Genomic DNA, 20,728 nt, shown 5'->3' with positions numbered 1-20,728 from the left:
TCACTGGAAAAACTTGGTATGCCCATATAACACCGATTTTGAAATCCCTTCACTGGCTGCCTGTTGGCTTCCGGGCTCTGTATAAGGGGTTGGTTTTGACCTTTAAAGCCCTACATGGCTTGGGCCCAACCCACCTTCTTCCGTATAATCCGCCCCGCACACATTACTTTGGGTCTTGGTTTCAGTTAATTTTTTTTTTATTGCTTGTCAACCAGTCTTAGATGTTGAGGTCCTCAAAGATAATATTGTATGTTTTGGGACACAAGAGGTCTCAGACATGAAAAGAAATATACCACTTTGTTCTCACTGCTCTTAGGGTGATCTCACATTCAGTGGAATAGCTATTACATTTCTTCTGAGGCTGTGCCATTTCCTCTCGGTTAAGCAAATTATACACATGTTCATTTCCCTATGTCAAAAACTCCATATGGATTGAAAGCTAGTATATCAGTGGGGCCTAGCTTTCTGCATGACTTGGTAATTTCCTATATGCATATAGCATTTGTGGAAAAATATTCAAACATGTGACACATTCTAAAGTGGCACAGTCCTTGGCTGCTGCCACATTGCAGAAATAATGCAGTTTGAAACCACTTTAACTTCTATAGCTATGGAATTCTGGGATTTGTAGTTTGGTGAGGCACCAGAGCTCTCTGACAGGGGAGGTTAAATATCTCACAAAGCTGCAAATCCCAGAATTCCTTAGCATGACAGTTATTTTTGCAGTGTAGTTACACCCCTGGAAGGACTAGACCATATTTCTGAAGGTTTGGAGGAATTCTTGCTTGTTACACATGCATAATTTTTTTCTGCCCCCGCAGTCCCTGTATTTGATGGGGGGGGGGTCCAATCAAAGAGCAGAATATTAAATGCAGCCTACAGTTTAACACTACAGATCTGGGGTGACCCTATGGTGAATGGGCTTGTTGCCATCCCTATGTATCTTCCCATTCCTTCTGAGCTTATAGTTATCATGCAGTACTATGATACTGTTCATTGAAAAATCCTTTCCTAAACTTTCTGAAACATAAGACAAGTTTACCAAGCTATGTTTTAAAACAATAAAGAATATGGGGATCATTTTATTCTGTGAAAAGGTACAAAACATCTAATTTTACCACTAAAAATTTTATAGCCTCATTTAGGAGGCAGTAAAGCCTTAGAATCAAGCAGATAAATCCTCTGATGCAATTCCTTTCTTATCCATTTCAGGAGAATATTGGATTGATCCCAACCAGGGTTGTTCTGGGGATTCTTTCAAGGTGTACTGTAATTTCACAGCAGGTGGGGAAACTTGCATCTATCCAGATAAGAAGTCAGAAGGAGTAAGTACCAATTTGTTATTATGTTCACTGTTGATGGTTCCTGCTGGGTTGTTTCAAAACAGTGACAAAAAGCAGATGAATGCAGTCACATTTTTGTTCATTTTGTGTGCCTTTTTTAGGCATGATAATTACTCTGCCAAATTTACATAAACTCAGACAAGGCAGTGAAATGATAATACACCAATAGGAAAGTCTATCCCCCATTGGACACAAATGCTTATTTAATGCAGATGTTAGCTTGCCGCACCTGTTTGCTGGACACTTTTTCCTTGTCTGTGCCACAGCTGTGGAGCCATTTCTAATGATGCACAAAACACACTCTGATTCATGGGAAATGAAGTCATTTTTAAGGGTTTCTTTTCCCTAACTCTTTCTCTGGAATCATTCCAGCATGCATCTGGGAAATGTTGTCCATGTGACAGAAAGCAGCCATACATATGTAAATGCATATTTAATGTAACTCTTTTGCAACTCTCCAAATGATCTTATTTTCTTTCAAAATTCACACTTTAAATGTATTCTGATGGTTCTTGGGAAAGTGAATTGTACCAGGACATTCAGGAAATAGATGTGGGGGGAGACAAGTAAGTAATTTCTGATTCACAAATTGGTTATGGGTGGCCCAGACCTTGGGACCTTTTTTTTTAAATGACAGTTCCTACAAACCCTTCCCTTCATAACAAGCAGTAGTTCAAAGTAGTTATTTTCTCCTAAGTTTCAATAGAGATAGTTCCACAAGTATTTCTTCATAGTTGTTATACTGAGAGCTGACAGCATAAATAAAATCCACACCCAGATACAAATCAATGTGACGATATAGCACAGTACTGATACATTACTATCAGGCTGCTGCATTGAATGGTCCTTTAGGGCAGTGCTTCTCAGTTATTTTCTGTCATCCCCCCCCCCCCAAGGAAGAGAAAAAATTTTGCGCCCCCCCGCGTGACTGTAAATAGTATCATTTGTCTATAAAATTGTTATAAGTACACCTCTGCATAACAGAGCCTCGCGCCCCCCTTTATGGAGCCTCGCACCCCCCCCCTGGGGGGCCCGCCCCACTATTTGAGAAAGGCTGATTAGGGAGAAAGGTAGGAAATAATCAATCAATCAATCTCTAGTCCAGCAGGGCTCCTGTAGTGTTTTTATACTTGCTGTATGTGCCTTCAGGTCATTTCCTGTTTATGGCAATCCCAAAGCAGATCTATCAGGGGGTTTTCTTGGCAAGATTTGTTTGGGGGGGGAGGGTGTATTTGCTTTCCTCTGAAACTGAAGGGCTGTGCAGACTGCCCCTGAAGGGGTGGCCTGCAGCCACCTCCATCATCTCCAGATTGGGGTCACGGCAGCTGTACACCACAGCCCTGATCTAGCCTTTCCACAAGACAAAAAAGAGCTGCAAAAACTGGCTCCTTTTTGTACCCTGGAAAGAGCACCATAGCTGCCAGCGGCTGGCTTTATGGGGCTTCTTTGGTGCTGCGTCATCTAGACACCGCGCCAGAGGAGTGCCGTGACGCAGTGTGGTGCAGTGCACAGAGTCGGGTCAGGCATTGTGTAGATGCCACGCCCTGACTCCATCCCCAGGCCAGCCAAAGATGCCAGTCTTCACCGCCCCTGAATTGCTCAAGGTCGTCCAGAGTTGTAGTTGAATGCTGAAACCACTACAACATGATTAGTTTTACAACAATTAGTTTTATATTGCTAATATCAAATATCCAAATCAGAGCACCTCAAAATACCTGGAGAATCTATATTCAGAAAAGAGAGGTTGGAAGGGGAAATTAATAAGCAGTAAGGCAAAGATTAGAAGAGGTGTTTTGAGGCAGGGACTACAATTCCCAGAACCCCTCAGCCATGCTTGCTGGGAAAATTCTGGAAGCTGTAGTCCAAAAAGCAACTCTTCTAAGCTTTGCTCTAAGGCAGATGGTTCTCAACCTTTGGCTGTCCAATGTTTCAGTTTTGGATTCATCTCCCAGAATCCTCTGAACAATGGTCAGGGACTCAGCTAGCTGATGTACAAGGTTTGAGAATCACTCCTCATTGTGGAGCTCCAAGCACTTTATAATCTTTACACCACCACACAGTCTCTTATCCAGGCACCAACTAGCCTCAAACACTTTACTGTAGTGCACACATTTTTGCTACTTTTTGGAGGCTGTAATGATGGACACTGCATTCCCTGCCTCAACCTTGAGGTGTCACACCCACAGCTCAATCACTAGCTGTCAGGTGTAACACTCACAGCCTATCCAGCTGTCCAGCATATGTGGGTTAGGATATGAAGCAGATGAAACAGTCAGTTCTAGTTTTGGAAAGGTTGTTTATTTAGGAAAATGAGATAGAAAGGTATAAAAGCCTAGAATCACAATTCCACTCTCCAGTTCCCAATAACCATAGAATCATAGGCGGGATACAAACCGCCATATAGTACATATTCTATACGTACTAGGGTTAGGAAGGGGCGGTGCTTCCGCACCCCCCTAACCTTAGTACGTATAGAATACGTACAACATGGCGGCGCCCCTTCCACATGGGGGCTGCCATGTTTACGTACTGGACGCATAGCGTCCAGACGTGTCACAGCGCCTGTGACGTCGCGAATGCGCCAGCGGCGCCTCGCGACGTCATAAAGGTGCCGCAAAAAGAAGCTCCAAAATGGAGCTTCTTTTTTGCTCCGCGCGGGAGTCGCGCGGTTTGGCTGCTGCGGCTCCTGCGCGGAGCAAATGGCGCCAGTGGGAGACCACCGCAAAGCGGCGGTCTGTATCCCGCCATAGAATAATAGAGGATGAAGAGACCATAAGGGCCATCCAGTCCAACCCCCTGCCATGCAGGAACTCTCAATAAAGAACAACAGAAAGGAAAAGCAAAGGAAAACAAGCACACACTCTAGCTTACTGTGTCTGGAGGAAAGAAACCAGGCACCCAGCATCTCAGCCCACAGGCTATGGCAGACACACACACACACACACACACACACACACACACACTCATACACATTGTCCACGCAGGTTGCAAGCTTCCCTGAAAGGCAAAGACCCTTTGTCTGGTAACATCTTATAGATTGTTATCATTTTCCACCAACTTAGTGCATATACAATGTCATCATGTTCCTATAGAGTCTGCACTGAGGAAACAGGGGGAACATTCCCATGCCCACTCAGCATCCCAGGTGCCTGGAGGAGCAAGGAGCTGCTTATCTCTTTTTGCTCTGAAATGTCATCTCTCCTCTCCTCTGTCCCATCACTGCCAGGGAGAATGTCCTGTGACCCATTATCACAACAAGGCCTATGCATTTTTAAAGTTAACTCAGCCTAAACCAAAGTTTTGCTAGAATTATAAATCCTAGGATGATACAGAGGCCTATCATTCTCTCTTAGAGGGAAATATAACTGATTCAGTGAGAATCACAACTATAATATTTGAAAGGAACAAGATACCATCTGGGCCTGGGCTCTGCCAAAAGGCAAAGTATCCACAATCCATTTCCCACAGATCTGCCTGGATGGTCCAATTAATATATTTGGTTATTTAATCTGTAATATGAGAACTGAGTATAAATTTCTCTCTGGATAACTCAAAATACAATTAAAACTAGGCAGAGAGCCCAGGCACTTTACACTCTCTGTCTCTCCCGCTCTCCTCTTTTTTAAAAAGAAGATTAATGTAGCAGTATTTATGTAAAACTATTTTATTTCCTAGTCATTTCTGGCTGACATAATTAACATTCTTTGCTGGGTTTCCCTTCTCACAGGTCAGGATTTCATCATGGCCAAAAGAAAATCCAGGAACCTGGTTCAGTGAATTTAAAAGAGGCAAGCTGGTAAGTTACCATTTGTTTTCTTTAGAATTAATATGCAGTGTTGTCCAGACTTTAAGTAACCAAATCTAGCAAAGATAATCAATTTGTGCAAACAAGGTTCCTGCATGTAGTTTGCTTTTTCTAAGAATCACACACCACATCCCTTGTCTTTTTGGATTTCAGTGTGGGCAGGCCACACATAAGGTTGCTCTAGGCACAGAGTATTGTCAAGGATGTGTGGCATATGCAAGCAGTTTTCCTTTGAACCTGCAGGAACTCAGGGCCAAGGCAGATACACGATGACCTCTTTGATAATTGCATGTGATTGTTCTTTGCCATGCTTATGTTGCTGCTTGTAATTATGTAGCTATGACTAATTTATACCACATCCCATTACAAGAGCTCAGGACAAGAAACAGATTTTTCAACTTAAGCATTGCTAAGTATTAAGAGGAAGTGTATTTCACAACTGGAAGTATGAGATCCAGTTTTTCATTCCCAAAACATACTGTGGACCACAGCAGGCTTGGTTCTGATTAAACTTACAGGTAATAGTTGTGTTCTGTTTCATTTTTATTTTTTAAAAATGTTTGTAACCTGTTAAAACACAAAAGCACTGCTCCTCGAAGCTTCTAAGCAAAGAAAACATGGTATTTTTCTTCTTCCTGTAAGACCAAGGGGACCATAGGTAACAGAAACAACGCTGGGCCTCAGTGGCCCATGAACTTTACTTTGCCCATTCCTGATGAAGAGATTTTTACAAAATTTTGTACATTTGCTGTATACCCAGTGCCTTCGATTCTTAAGATAATGCATTCACCTGTCTTGTGGCTTCTGGCACTGAGTAATAATAATAATAATAATAATAATAATAATAATAATAATAATAATAATAATAATAATTTTTATTTATAGACCACTATTCCGCAATGATCATAGCGGTGTACAGTAAAATTGCAATACAATACAAAAAATTGCAAGGCCTCTCTCCCCCTCAAGATGGTGGTTGGAGGAGGGCTCTTTGTCTTTCCAGGCCAGGGCTCTCTCCCCCTCAATGTGGTGGTTGGAGGAGGGCTCTTTTTCTTCCGGCCAGGCCTCTTCCCCTCAAATGGTGGTTGGAGGAGGGCTTTCTTCCAGGCCAGGCCTCTCTCCCCCTCAAGACACACTTTTTTTTATAAGGCAGCACAGAAATCCCAGAGGCCCATGCAAGGTTCAGGAAAGGAAGAGGCACTAGGGACCACATCACAAACATATGATAGCTAATGGGGTGCACCAAGGCATTTCAAAAGAAAATCAGCATGTGCTTTATAGACTATAGCAATGCCTTTGATTTCATAGATCATGAAAGTCTATGGAATGTTCTTACAGATAGGATATGAGGCTACTATCTGAACAGAACACAGAGAAGTAGAATGGTTCTCAATTGGCAAAAGGGTCAGACAAGGCTGCATCTTATCACCCTATCTGTTTGATTTATATGGAAAATATATTGTAAGAAAAGCAGGCTTGGACACAGAAGAATCAAGAATGAAAATGGAAGGAAGGAATGTCAACAGTCTGAGATACAGTATGTTGATAACACCATAATACTAGCAGAAAACATTACAAACCTCGAACAACTACTAAAGAAGATCAAAGAAGAAAGTAAACACAGGCTTACTGTTGAACATAAAGAAAACAAAAATGATGACCACAAAGAACTTACACAAATTCAATCTAGAAAATGAGGTAATAGAAATAGTAAAAGAGTTCTCATATCTGGGATCAAACGGAAGTGTAGCCAGAAAATCAGAAGAAGATTAAGAATGGGGAGAGCAGCTATGAAAGAACTAGAAAAGATCCTAAAATGCAAAGATATGCAACTGAGCACAAAGCTTAGAATCATACAAGCCATTTTATTCCCTATTGCCATGTATAGATGTGAGAGTTTGAAAGAAAGAAGAGAGGAAGAAAACGAATTCATTTGAGATGTGGTGCTGGAGAAGAGTGCCGACGATCCCATGGATAGCCAAAAAGACAAACAAATGGGTCCCAGAGCAGATCAAGCCAGAAATATCCCTGGAAGCCAAGATGACAAAATATAGGCTGTTGTACTTGGGACACATCATGACAAAACATGAATCATTGGAAAAAATAATAATGCTAGGAAAGGTGGAGGGAGGTAGAAAAAGAAGGTTACATGCAGAGCAATGGGCAGAGAAACGGAGGGCATTCTTGGAGATGTCTCATTCACAGGGTCGCCGTGGGTCAAGATCGACAACAAAGTACTTCCACACCTACCTTCTTTAGTCTTAATTACACTGTGAGGCTGATAATGGCCATATATTCTCCAAATGTCATAAGATATGGTGACCATTAAATATATAAACTGGGCCCATCCTTAAGTATTATGTCCTGTTGTGGGACAGCCTATTGATAACCTTTTTCTTATCTTGGCACAAACCTTAATCTGAAAGTTAATAAAACCTACCCAGTTATTCTGTTCAGTTCAACGTTAACAAGCTGAAGTAGTCAAAGTTAGTATCCATGACAGAGTATAGATTCTGAATTTATTGGCTAGCTCTGAATGCAAATATGAATTGCTTGAACTGATAGAATAGGCATATTTTAAAATGAGTTTTAAATCAGAAGATATTATATTTTGAGGAAAGCCGAGAATTATTTTACATGCCAAAAAATAATTTTCATCTCATTCCCAAAGGAAAGCAACTGCTTCTTTCAGACAGGATATTTTAGAGTTGCTACCGCAGTGTATGAAGCAATATTATTAAATTTCAAATAGATATTCTACTGAAGAATTTATTCTCATCATGCTTTTGCTGGAGAATGTATGGCTGAATTATCAAACTATGTTGCCACTGTGGAATTTATTCAAAATGTAATGCTAGTAAAAGATCCTTATTTCACACACTGCCCAATCTAGTTTTCAGATGCCAATGCAGTAAAAGTTATGTATATTCAATTTGCAATTGGACTGAAGTACTAATGAAGGAACATTGTCAGGAACAAAAATATTTTAGTGTAAAATAGTTTTTTTTTAACTGACAAAGAGATAATAATGCAGCACTGGAACTAAAAGGGGTTTTCCAGACTTAAATTTCCTTTGAAAATTTAGTTCTGTTTCTTCAGTTTACATACTTCACTGATTTTCATCTCCAGCTCTCCCTGCATGAGGAGAGGAGATGATACAATCTTGTTTACATGCTACCATTTGCCATGAAAAGTGATTTTAAGAGAAGGACAGGAGGCTACATAGTGCTGCCTGCCACTGCTAGCCAGAATGAAGGTGTCCAGTGTCAATGACATGGGCAGAACCAAGGTGTCCAACATTGATCACATGGCTGGGCACTTTGTTGTGACCTCAGAGGAGTGACCTGCGGTGGCTGGGCACAACATGCTTTCTAAACTTGCCGTCACTCTGGAATGCTCTGGACTATCTGGGAAGATCTAGAGCAAATGATGAATCTTTTATACTCACTTTAAAGCATGGATGGCCCAGATTTACTGGAAGACTGCCCTTCCCAAGTGAACATCATCTGTAGTTGAATTGGGCCTTTGGCTCTGTGTTTTCTGGATGGAGTGATGCAAGGACAGAAGGAAACCTCTGCAAATGACCCATGTAGACATGCTCTTAATCTTAGTTTGGATGGATGAGTATATTTCTGGCCTGTGTCAGTCTCATACTTGCATGTATTGAAATCTGCTGGGTTCAATTTCTGCATCAATCTCTGTTTTGTTTTTTTTAAAAAATAAAAATAAAATAAGATTCTTATATGCAGCATTTCTTTCTACTTACATTTTTATATACAACATTCCCTGTGCATCTTTATATGCAGCTTTCCCTAACATGGGCATATAGATACATAATCAGGAGGTAGATCCAATCAACTCTTTAATTTTTTCCTATTAGTATTGGTCCTGAAAACAAACAACAAAAGGCAAATCCTTACCTTTACTTCTCAGAACAGAATTTTAAAAATTACATTTTCAAACTATGCCCACATTGTGTGTTTTTTTGGATGGAAAGTATAGGTTTGGTCCAAGAAGTGTACGGTTTAGTAATGGTGGTGTGAGTTAAAGGATATCCTAAACTACTTATTACACTGCAACTTGTATCACAGTCCCAGAAGAAAGAGTCCTGGGGCAGATTATGGCATCCCTATGGGGTGAGAGTCTTTTTGTAAAGCTATGCCAGGTACTATCAGACTGTGAATCCTGTACAACACACAAACAGAATCAGTTCCAGTCTTAACCAAAATATGTCAACAAAGATGGAAAACAAAACAGTTGCCAACTGATTGGAAATGACCAATATACATTGCCATCTACAAAAATGGAGTCACAAAAGACTGCAACAATTAAAGAGCCATAGCATTAATTTCCCATGCAAGGAAAATTATGCTCAAAACTCTGCAGGATCGATTCCAATCGTATATGGAGAGAGAACTTCCAGATATCCAAGGAAAATAAGATGCACTAGGGACCACATCACAATCATATGATAATGAAGTGAGCCAAAAAAAAATCAGCATGTGCTTTATAGACTACTAGCTGTACCTGACCACGCATTACTGTGGCTCAGTCTGGTTAAGAAAAAGAAAGAAAAGAGAAAGGGCATGTTTGTGAAATATTTAATTTCACAATGCTTGTGGGTGTACAATATTTTTTGTTGTTCCATTGTCTGTGTAGATATAGAGAATGTCTGGTTTGCCAACTCTAGAACATGCAACATATAATTGTCCATGTGAGAAACAACCCGTGTCTAGATCATCTCTTGCCACTGCCTCCCATCCTCCAAGGCCCAATTGCCGGCCTCTCAGTGTTCCAAAGGGACCCTCAGGGGCCGGCAAACTCCGGAAGATGGCGACCAGTGGCTCACAGTGACCAGCGGCACACAGTGACTTATGTCAGAAACATTGAAATGGAATTGTAAAATATTTAGTATAGTGTATGTTGCTGTTATGTCCAACAGATTGTGCGGTGGCCCCCCCCCCCCCCCCCGAAAAAAAACATTTTTGCCTATCACGGGTGTAACATCTATATTAGGTGTATAAAAACATAGTAGGTATATAAAATGTGTGTATTCAAATGTTGTGTCAAAGCAATCGCTGAAGAACGTTCAGAGATTTAAGATTTTGAACAAACAAACATTTTTATTTATATAGATAGCAAGGCCTTTGACAACATAGATTTTTAAAAAGGCATGGAATGCTCTTAAAGAAATAGGAGTGCCACTACATCTGATAGTTCTGCTGAGGAATCTGTATTTAGGGCAAGAGGCTACTGTAAGAACAGAATACAGAGAAAAAAAATCAATCAACACCTGTATATATTTTGAGCTGGGACAGTCCTTTGAGGAATGTCCCACAAGTCCTTCCTGAAGATTTCAGTCTACTCACTATTCAGAAGTCAAAAGTTTCATTGCCATATTCATGTTCATAATCTAAGAACCCTAGTGCAGGTACCAATGTGCATAGAAGGCCAAATTGTATGTGATTTTTCCTTCTTTTATGTGTGTGAAGGCCAGAGTGATTCATGCCTCTGTTTGTGCATCTGTTCATGCTCACAGATGTCCCTTAAACATCATGTTTGTGGTGGAAGGAAGCATTCATTTGCTCCTTCACTCGGAAAGGTGTACATTTGATCCAGTGAGCATGAAAAACAAACTGCAGAGTTACATCAAAGTGAAATTGTGTCCTTGGGAGAATTTGGGGATAGTTTTCAGGTTTCTGACACTTATATGCAGCCCAACTGCATAATCATGTAATGTTGCATAAAGAAAAAAATCTGTTTACTGATTCACAGCTTGAATGCATTCTTAATGGGAGAACAAACATGTGTGTGTCTCTGCTGATTTACAGGCAGGCCAGTTAATGTGGTTTTGTGTCAAATGTAATCTTGTTTTGCACTTTTAAAAAAAATCAACCATATATTTATGTGACTGTTTATGGAACCTTGTTTTTCTCTTTTTTTGTTTGAAACTCCTCAGCTTTCCTATGTCGATGCTGAAGGCAATTCTATTAATATGGTCCAAATGACATTCCTTAAACTACTGAGTGCCTCTGCCAGACAGAACTTCACTTACAACTGTCATCAGTCAGTGGCTTGGCATGATGTATCTTCCGACAGCTATGACAAAGCACTGAGGTTCTTAGGCTCAAACGATGAAGAGATGTCTTATGACAACAATCCTTACATCAAAGCTCTTCATGATGGCTGTGCAGTAAGTATAAGCTCAGGATGCTCTTTTCTACTTAAGATGGCAGGTTAGCTTAGTAATCAAATGAGTTCAGGCTTAATGCCATTATGACGCACATCTCCAAAGTTCAAAGTGTCCTTTCATTGGTGCTGTTTGTTCTTAGCCTACACAGAATTGGTTTCTTTTTTTTAAAAAAAAAGTTAGAAGAAGAAGAAAGGGATGTTAGCCATAACTTAAGGCAAAGGCAAATCAAGCAAGCAACAGACAATGCACTGTTTGTTCAAAATGCAATGGTAAGGGAAGTCACTGGAGGAACAGTACTGAGATATGCGATGGCAATTGGGAAGCATTTGTACTCTATGACGTGTGGCAGAAAAGATGAATAACAATAATACTGCAAATGAAAGGTCTCCCTCCCCCATTTTAATATAATTTCTCCCTAAAGCAGATAATGGAAGTGGCAGCAATGCCAAAGCCTTTTTGGAAAAATAAAATAAAATCTTGTATCTGTTTTTCATATCCAATGAGCTGCTGTTTGAAGTGGAATCTCAATCTGATAGGTAGAGAAGGGTATTAAAGAGAACATGTCTGTGAAGTTTCACAAGTGTTAAATCATTACTCATGCTGCCCTAAGAATCCCTGGTGTATTATCAACCACAGCTTTAGTCCTTTTGTGTGAAAACCTCTAGACACCTTATTCTGTATGGGTTATTTGGAACAAATTGCTATTTAAATAAGCTCCTCCCTTCATTCTACTTTCCCAACAGGCCATGCTCTTCACCAATCCCCTTACTCACCATCCATCTGCTACAGTAACTCACAGTTTTCCTTCCTGCCACTCTATTTCTTCAGAGTTTGATCATTGGGCTGCAGGAGGTCCTGCAGTCAGTAAGAACTCCAGCTGGATATAGAAATATAATTCCTAGATTGAGAGGAAGTGAGCCATGCCCCTCTTTCTACATCCCTCCAATCTAAATCAGATTGGAATCCAGGCAATGCAACTATTGGTTACCCCACAAAATGAGTCTGACAAAACAGTCTCTATCATTGTTCGCAGTGTGATGACAGTGCTAACTATGGTAAACAGAGGTAATGATACCTAGAATCATAGAATCATAGAGTTGGAAGAGACCACAAGGGCCATCCAGTCCAACCCCCTGCCATGCAGGAAATCACAATCAAAGCATCCCCGACAGATGGCCATCCAGCCTCTGCTTGAAGACCTCCAAGGAAGGAGACTCCACTACACTCCGAGGGAGTTTGTTCCACTGTCGAACAGCCCTTACTGTCAGGAAGTTCCTCCTAATGTTGAGGTGGAATCTCTTTTCCTGCTGTTGAAGAGCTATCTGGCATAGCCAATGATGTTGTTTTATCAGCTTAGACCCAAGGGTTTTGGTTTAGATACCTAAAATGTAGTTCAGTCAATAGTTTCCTCATCAGCTTACTATGTGCATTCTTTCAGTCTTTTCAAAGCTATTGCAGCCATAATCAACCAACTTGCTGCTGCCCCAGTTCACTAGATAGTAACTGCCACATTGTTGGTGTTTCTTTCCATCAAGCATCATTTCAGGATTGCATTACTAGTCTCCACTGACTGTGTTTAATGAGTCAGTCTACACAAAAACTAGAGTTGTTTCTTCAGTGTACCTACACTTACTGTAAGTTTTGTTCTGTTGTAAGTGTTGTTTTTTTGTTTGTTTTTTGCAGTCAAGAAAGGGCTATGCAAAGACTGTTATCGAAATCAACACTCCCAAAATTGACCAAGTGCCTATTTTTGATGTGATGATCAATGACTTTGGTGATCAGAATCAGAAGTTTGGATTTGAAATTGGTCCAGTCTGTTTCCTTGGTTAAGTTTAAAGCATTGAGAAGACTATCGACAAGAGAGAGGAAAAAAAGAACCTTGGTGCTACCACCAATCCACTTGATGCCACATGCAAGTTTTGAATAAGGATGGAGTAGAAAATTATGTTTCACCATGTATGTATGTCATCTTTAGGAACACTTGTTGCCCCATAGGACAGAATCACATGACTTAAACTTATTTGGCAAATTATGAAGGATCCTGTGGCAGAGACAGGCAACATGGGGTTAATTTTATAATGTCCTCAACCATCTAATCCCACCAAACTCAACCATACCTCCCTTGATTTCTTGGTGCTGTAAAATTGAATGTCACGGTGCTCTTTCTATTTTACCATAAGAGGTGCTAAGAAGGTCTGTTTAATAAACTGTAATTATTCTATGTACAGTACAGTGCTGCCCTTTCTGTGTCCATTTCCAAAACTTGCATGTGTCGCTGAGTTGCAACTGGCTCTTATGTTATAATAATTTTTAAAATTATGTTGTCAATACTGTGTATGTATTATGAAAAATAAAGTTGTAATTTCCAGTGAATCCAATTCCATTTTTTCTGATATGCTAATAATAATATTGTTATTATTAATAATAAATCCCTTTGTATATATTGATGTTCAAGAGCTCTGTTGTTTGAAGTCACCAGCAAAACCTCAGGTGGCAAAACTGGAAACATTTGAATAGCACACTTGTCTGCTGTTACTACTTTGTGATAAGGAAATCCAAGAAGGAAAAGGACCCATTGAGGTGCTCTTCCATGGTGCTATACCTCAGACGTCTTAATTTTCTGTTTCTGCTGCCAGGATATTTCAAGAAATGTGAGTGTGTGTGCAATATGCAAGTTTTATGTTTGGGGATGGGAAACATATGTCTGTGATTAAAATAAGTATGTAAAAGATACAAGAGAAGATCCCTTCTAATTTAAACTTTAAGGAGCTATTACAGCACAATATCTTCCTCAACAATTCTGGTAACACTGGAAGAAATGGGCCATGTAGAAGATCTCATGCTGAGGACACTTTACTCATAATCTCTATTGTCCATCCCCAAAACTAAAGCAATGCTGGTGTATAGAAGAGTTGCAATGTAAACTTCTCTCACAGGGCTGGCTCTTCAGATTTTACTCGAGTTGTGAGGCGAAGCAAGTGCTGCTGCCATATCCTACAGGCAATCTCAGGAAGGGCTATCATATGACTAGTCACACAGTCATCCCTTTCAGTAAATCTGAACTTTTTCACATCTGTATCAAAACCATACTCTAAACATTTATTTGTGGATTATCTTATCTCCATTTCTGTCAGGTGTGCCTTAAATTATATTTGAGCTATAGTTAACATTTACTTCCCTGAATGTGACATCATCATTTGATACAGCCAGTCCCAGATTTTACCTGTCCATCCCTTTAATATGTGTATTTTTCTTATGTGCCTGTTAATATCAGGGTGAGATTAAGAGTCTCCAGTCCTGACCAAGTGATAACTGGACATAAAAGAAAGCTGTGCATCTGCTCCTCCTGCTAAAATGATCAGTGCAGTTGGCTATGAAACATATTTAAAGTAGTCTTCTTTTTTGACCGAATAGATGTACCTTTAACAGAAGCTTGATAACATAGATATTAGCATGCCCTTAAATGCTTTGCTGGCTGATTTCTGCAGATCAAATGGTTCTTTAAAGGCACTGGTAGATCAGTTCAAGATGTTGTTTGCATTCTGGAGGACTGGCAGTGTTACCTAGGTGCTACTCAGGGGTGGTTGACTATACTGATCATCCTTTCAGTGATATGTGGACAGTGAAGAGACCCCATGTGCACCCAGCCCCAAGTTCTGGATTTGTATTCCTAGAATCTCTTTGCTCCCTTAGTAAGGGACATGCCGAAGTGGGACCTTGTGTCTGCTTATGGATCCCCCCTTGCTATATTATGGCAAATAAGTCTAGATCATGTGATTCTACCTAGTTGCCAAGCAACCTATGAAAAAACAGCTATATATGGAGCTTATTTTCTGACCCAAAAAGTTACAATTTGCAATCCATTTTTTGTTCTAAATGGCTGTTTTGGCCTGGCCTCAAGACATTTCCCCCCCCCCCCCCCCCAGGTAGTCAGACAAAGATATTAACTTAACAAAACAAATCCTTTTGTACCTATTTTTCATAATATATGTAAGACTTGAAAAGTAAATGTTTGTTACTATTTCTTATATAAATTTGTTTAAATTAATTGATATCAGATTCCACTAGCTCATTTCCATCTGTTTTTTTTTTTAAAAATCATGCAAACATTTTATATGTAAAACAGATTTTAAAGTCAACTGTTTGCTGTTCAGAATTCCTTTAAAAAAACAAAACCAAAGTTTGTAACTGTCACCTCAAAGAGGAAAAGTATACATTTTATTAATAAAATCAAGTCTTGTCTACCTGGAGTGATCCCTCTCTTTCTTAAACATACATGAAATGTTCTGTTTGCTTCAGTAACAGAATGACATTCTGGCTCTTGTTACTCCATCACATGGACCATGGAATACAGATAAGAAGCAATCCAAAATGTAACTGGAAAGCATTTATTTTTCAATATTTAATTTAATCGTCAAGATTCTCAGCTGCAAAACCCAAGTTTGATTTTTATTTTATTTTACCAAATTGGATCACCCTTTCTTCAGATTCAGCCACAAGGTTTCTCTCTCACATGACTTGTAGCTTTCAAATCATTTGTACATAAGCTAAAGTGTATGCATAGCCATCTACACACTAAATTCATGTACATTTTTATATGGAAGTCACTAGAAGAGCTTTGGAAAAGACAGTTTTCTGACCATGCTGGATGCCAGGAGTTGTCTTTTTAAAAAGTATTTTTTCCCAAACTGTCCCAAGTTTTGATCACTCGCAAGTACTAATATATAACTTGTGTGCAGCAGCTCTCACTTGACAATCATTTGTTACAATACTTGCACCTGAGGAAGTAGACCAAGTCTATGAACGCTTGCGCTACAACTTCTTTCACACTTTGGTCCTCCAGGTGTTTTGAACTTCAGCTCCCAGAAGCCCCTGCCAGCATGGTCAATAGGAATTCTGGGAGCTGAAGGACCAAGGATTGGGAATCACTGTGCTACATGATCTCTTTGCATATTGTTATAATACTGATCAGTATGTAGATGCAGATAGAAAGCCATGGGCTGCACGGCTTTTGAAACAGACCCAGGGCCCAAAGATGCATTAGTGTTTGTATTCCCAGTGCACATCCCATTCATTTCAGAGGAATATATAGCTCTCTGGGTGCAAGAAGGCTCAAACAAAGCAATTGCTTTCAAAATTCCACACAAACTAAAAGTCCTATTTGCAGAGGTTTATCATATAGTTGTGCCTCTCTCCCCCTCTCAAAAACATATGTTTCAGACACTTTCTCCTCCAATATAAGCCCGGTTAGAGGTTTCCCTTCACACTAGTGCTTGCATAAAGGAGAGAGAATGGGTTGGGGAACATCTATAAATTCATTGTGTGCCTGATGGGGGGCATAACCAGTGGGAGACCTGGGTAGGAGCTAGCAGACTCTTCCCCTTCTCTTAGGCTGCATCTTCACCAATGAAATAATGCAGTTTGACACCACCTTAATTATCTTGGCTCAATGCTATGGAATTGTGAGATTTGTAGTTTGTTGGGGCACCAGGGCTCTCTGAAGGGTAAATGTCTCACAAGATGACAAAACCCAGAATTCCATAGCATTGAACCATAAAAAAACCTCTGCAGTGCAGATGCAGCCTTGATGACAATTGCATGACAAGAGCACCAAAGTAGGACATTAAGCCTTCTATGCGTGGAGGCCTTACAGCTGGTAGCCACCCTCTTGTTGAAAGCAGGAGCTTGCATCAACAGCTGGTGGCTCCCATGTCAGTGGGGTAGTGCATCTGTTCTGGGCTTTAGTACGGTTTTTAAAAGTGCTAACCAACATGCTAATCCTCCTTTAGTCAAGTGTTCCAAGAGGTTCCAGTTGAGTTGAACCTCACAGTGGATTCACTAGCCCTATTGGCATGGGAGACATCTGCTACTGAACACTTGGCTCACAAGATGTATCATAAGCAATAAAAAACAGAATTAATAGCAAGACTGAGAGTTCTTATCTTGGGAAGTATATAATTCCTAGGTTCAAAAACTCATGGTAGTTGATATTATGTTCCCACTGAGCACTGAGGTTTATGAGAGGAAGTATTTCCGTACGTCTAAGTATAAGCTTCACTTTGCAAAGGGTATGAGGGGAGGACAGCTAACTAGCAGAGCCTGTAATGATAGCTTTTGCATGGATGAACAGCTGCCTAGATTTGAGAAGACCAGAGAGAGAGATGAAGTTTGAACCTAATTTAATGTATCTAGTAAACTAGTGGTTCAAGTCAATTTAGAACTCTCCAGGGACAGCAGTGTCACAGTATTTCTCAACACAGATCTGAATAAATTTCTCAGTATTAAAAAAGTAATACAAACTTTAAGTCATGTATGTATATATTCCAGGCCATGATGAATATCAGACAATTCTTCTTTTACAAAATTAATTAAATTAGTTAAGGAGTCAGACAATAATTATGATATTTCTGTATTCTGTGTGGCTAAAAATGTGATTAGCCACATTTTGGCAGACATAAATATACTGAATTTAAATACATACATTTCAACAGAATTGCTCTTGCCAAGAAGAGAAAATGGCAATTAAGAAAAATGTTACATGCCTCCCCCCAGATACGCAGAATAGTTATCCTTACTGAGAATTTTTAGCTTTATTAAATTCAGTTCCAAAAATAAACTGAGTTTGAAAGACTCATATGAACCATTTTTCAATGAATTAGATTAAGATTTCAACAATTATTAAATAGGAAGAAAACATTTTTCATTGTATAGAAGAAAAATCATTAATGTTATTATTACGTTGCCCAGTATAATGTAGAGTAGGCCCTTGGTATCCAGGGGGCTTTGTTCTAGGATCCCCCCCAGATACCAAAATCCATGGATGTTCACGTCCCATTGTATACAATGATGGAGTAAAATGGTGTCCCTTATATACAATGGTAAAATGGAGTTTGTATTTTGGAATATTTAAATTTTTGGAATATTTTCAAGCTGTGGATGGTTGAATCCTTGAATGCAGAATCTGTGGATGTTTTGTTATTGTTGTGTGCCTTCAGGTCATTTCCAACCCATGGCAACCATATGGCAGGTTTATTCAGAGGGGCTTTGTCATCGCCATCCTCTGAGGCTGAGAGAGTTGGTTTCCATGGTTGAGCTAGGATTCAAACCTTGGTCTACCAGTGTAAAGCTCAAACAATTACACCAAGCTGGCTGACTATATTACAAAAAGTATTGGCAGAGATCTATTTGTAACTGACAGAGCATAAAATTCCATCCAAATACATGTTCTGTTCCAGAGAGGAAGAACAAGAATGGGAAGTGCTGGGGAGGTCTCCTGGTTTCATCCCTGCAGCCAATCTGTGAACAGTTGGGTCAGGGCAGCCTTGCACAACTATAGAGTAAGGAGCTATTGGATGCCTTGAGCAATTTGGGGTAAGTAATATTTACACTAGCATAACCTCCAATTACACTAGCAAAAAAGCTCCAAGAGTTTTCTGGCCTTTATTTGCAACCCAGAGCCTATCATACATGTCAGGAAAGTATTTCTTCCGGAGGGAACAGAATGGGGGGGGGGGGGCTAGATGAAGATTAGGTGGAGCTTTATATTTACAGTCCCTCTGTGTGGTTTTTACCAATAGTTTCATTTTGTTTGGGTTCTGCATCTGTCATTTCAAAAGAAAAAAAATCCTCTTTTAAAAAAATATGTAAAAATTCCATGTACATGGGAGAGATTCAGCACCATCAGATGAAGCTGCAACAGAGCTCTGTTGTTATGGCTATTTCTATTTATGCCATTCCTCCCACAGGAAAAACTACCAATGCATCCAGACAAGCACAACCCAAAGGGTTCCTAGGGCATGGTAGATAAGGGCAGAGAGGAACTGCTGGACCTCTTACCCTCTCCCTCCACCACTCCCTTCTCCTTCTGTGTCATGTCTTTTTAGATTGTAAGCCCGAGGGCAGGGAACCGTCTAACTAAAAAGATTGCATGTACAGCGCTGTGTAAATTTACAGCGCTTCATAAATAAAGGTTAATAATAATAATAAATGATGACTGCAGGATTCTTCCAGTTGCATGGTGCTTTGAAAAGAGGCAGCTGGACTTGGGTCTTGCTGAAGCTGCTTGTCTTGATGCTACTTTCAATGCACCTGGGGACTGGCAAAGCAATGCAGCCATCATTTGCTAGAGAACCAGTCTGCAGCCCCCTGCAAATCCTTCAGTTGGGGTGTCACATAGCATCAGAGGTAGATTTTGGAGGTCATGTTCAGTCACTAGAAGCCATAAACATGAATCCTCAAAGTTATGTGATTTTAAATCTGGTTTCTAATCTTGCAAATATTGAATAGGATGCTAGCTCCTGCTGTACTTTCATATGTATTAATGATTTGAATATATATTTTAATTTATATTTGGTCAAAATGAATATTCAATCTGTATATTGGTACAGAACATCATATCACATTTCTCCCAATAGCTAAAGCACATTTGTATTTTGTTTTCCAACTCTACATATCTGGAGCCGTTTGCATTTTTAAAATCGGCAAAATTTTATAGGTGTGTGAAATGTGCCATTATTTATTTATTATTATTTTATTTATCTATATCCCATCTTTCTCTCAGCATTGGGACTCAAGGAAGCTTACAGAAAATTGAAAGTTGGACAGTTTTTAAAAAAAATAGAAAACATCTGTATAATATATATAAAATTTATTTTTAAAAGAAGGTGAATAATCTATAGAATTAAAACTGTTTGAAAACTCATTGAAAGACAGGATATAAAAAGCAACAAAACCACATACCATTAAAAGCAGTCAATTCCTAAAAGTCTGTTAGAGTAGGAAAGTTTTTCCATGGCAATGGAAGGATAGCAATAAGTGAAATATTCTAGCTTTTCTAGGGAAGGAGCTCCAAAGTCTGGAAGCAGCCACTGAGAAGACTCTTGTGTCCCCAGCAGATGAACCTGAGAAGGGGCTGGGACTGAGAAAGGTGCCTTTCCCAATGATCTTGAGAGATCAGGATATCCTTCGGATATCTTGGACCTGACCTATGTCACAAGCCTCAAGAATGTGTGAAATCCTGAGCTAAGATGTGTTTAATTCACAAAGTTTCAGGAGGCATGAAATTTTCAGTGAGAATCTCAAAGGCACTTAAATACATCCCTGAGAGAAATATGAGAACATTGGATATCTAGAGTCCCATTAGTTCAAGAATTGTGATTTAGGACATTTCCTATAGGGATCTGCAAATATTAGATCCTTCTAGCATCTCTAACAGGAAAGACATCCCTCACACAACCCTTTGATGACACAGAATTGCTTTTTCCACCAAAAGGAATGGGAAAAAATGAAGAGCTTTATTCATGGGATTATGCAGAATTCAGGGAGGATGAGGATAGCCATGGCCACTAATCTGTATGGCTATATATTACCGCAACTATATGTGGAAGT

General features: G+C 39.7%; 1 protein-coding gene across 1 annotated transcript in view; it reads left to right on the top strand.

The window, feature by feature from the left end:
- Positions 1-15,255, top strand: part of COL11A1 (collagen type XI alpha 1 chain) — a gene marked incomplete at its 5' end in the record, with an annotated part of 325,199 nt that extends 309,944 nt beyond the window's left edge. Inside the window, 4 exons of the mRNA XM_042464341.1 lie at positions 1,213-1,325; positions 5,071-5,139; positions 11,108-11,341; positions 13,025-15,255. Of these exons, the coding sequence (XP_042320275.1) occupies positions 1,213-1,325; positions 5,071-5,139; positions 11,108-11,341; positions 13,025-13,171 (563 nt within the window). The remainder of the gene's footprint in view (positions 1-1,212; positions 1,326-5,070; positions 5,140-11,107; positions 11,342-13,024) is intronic.
- Positions 15,256-20,728: the final 5,473 nt, after the last annotated feature.

Source organism: Sceloporus undulatus, chromosome 4 (assembly GCF_019175285.1).
Source record: "Sceloporus undulatus isolate JIND9_A2432 ecotype Alabama chromosome 4, SceUnd_v1.1, whole genome shotgun sequence".
Taxonomy (NCBI): Eukaryota; Metazoa; Chordata; class Lepidosauria; order Squamata; family Phrynosomatidae; genus Sceloporus; species Sceloporus undulatus.
This window is presented reverse-complemented; position numbering and strand designations above follow the sequence as displayed.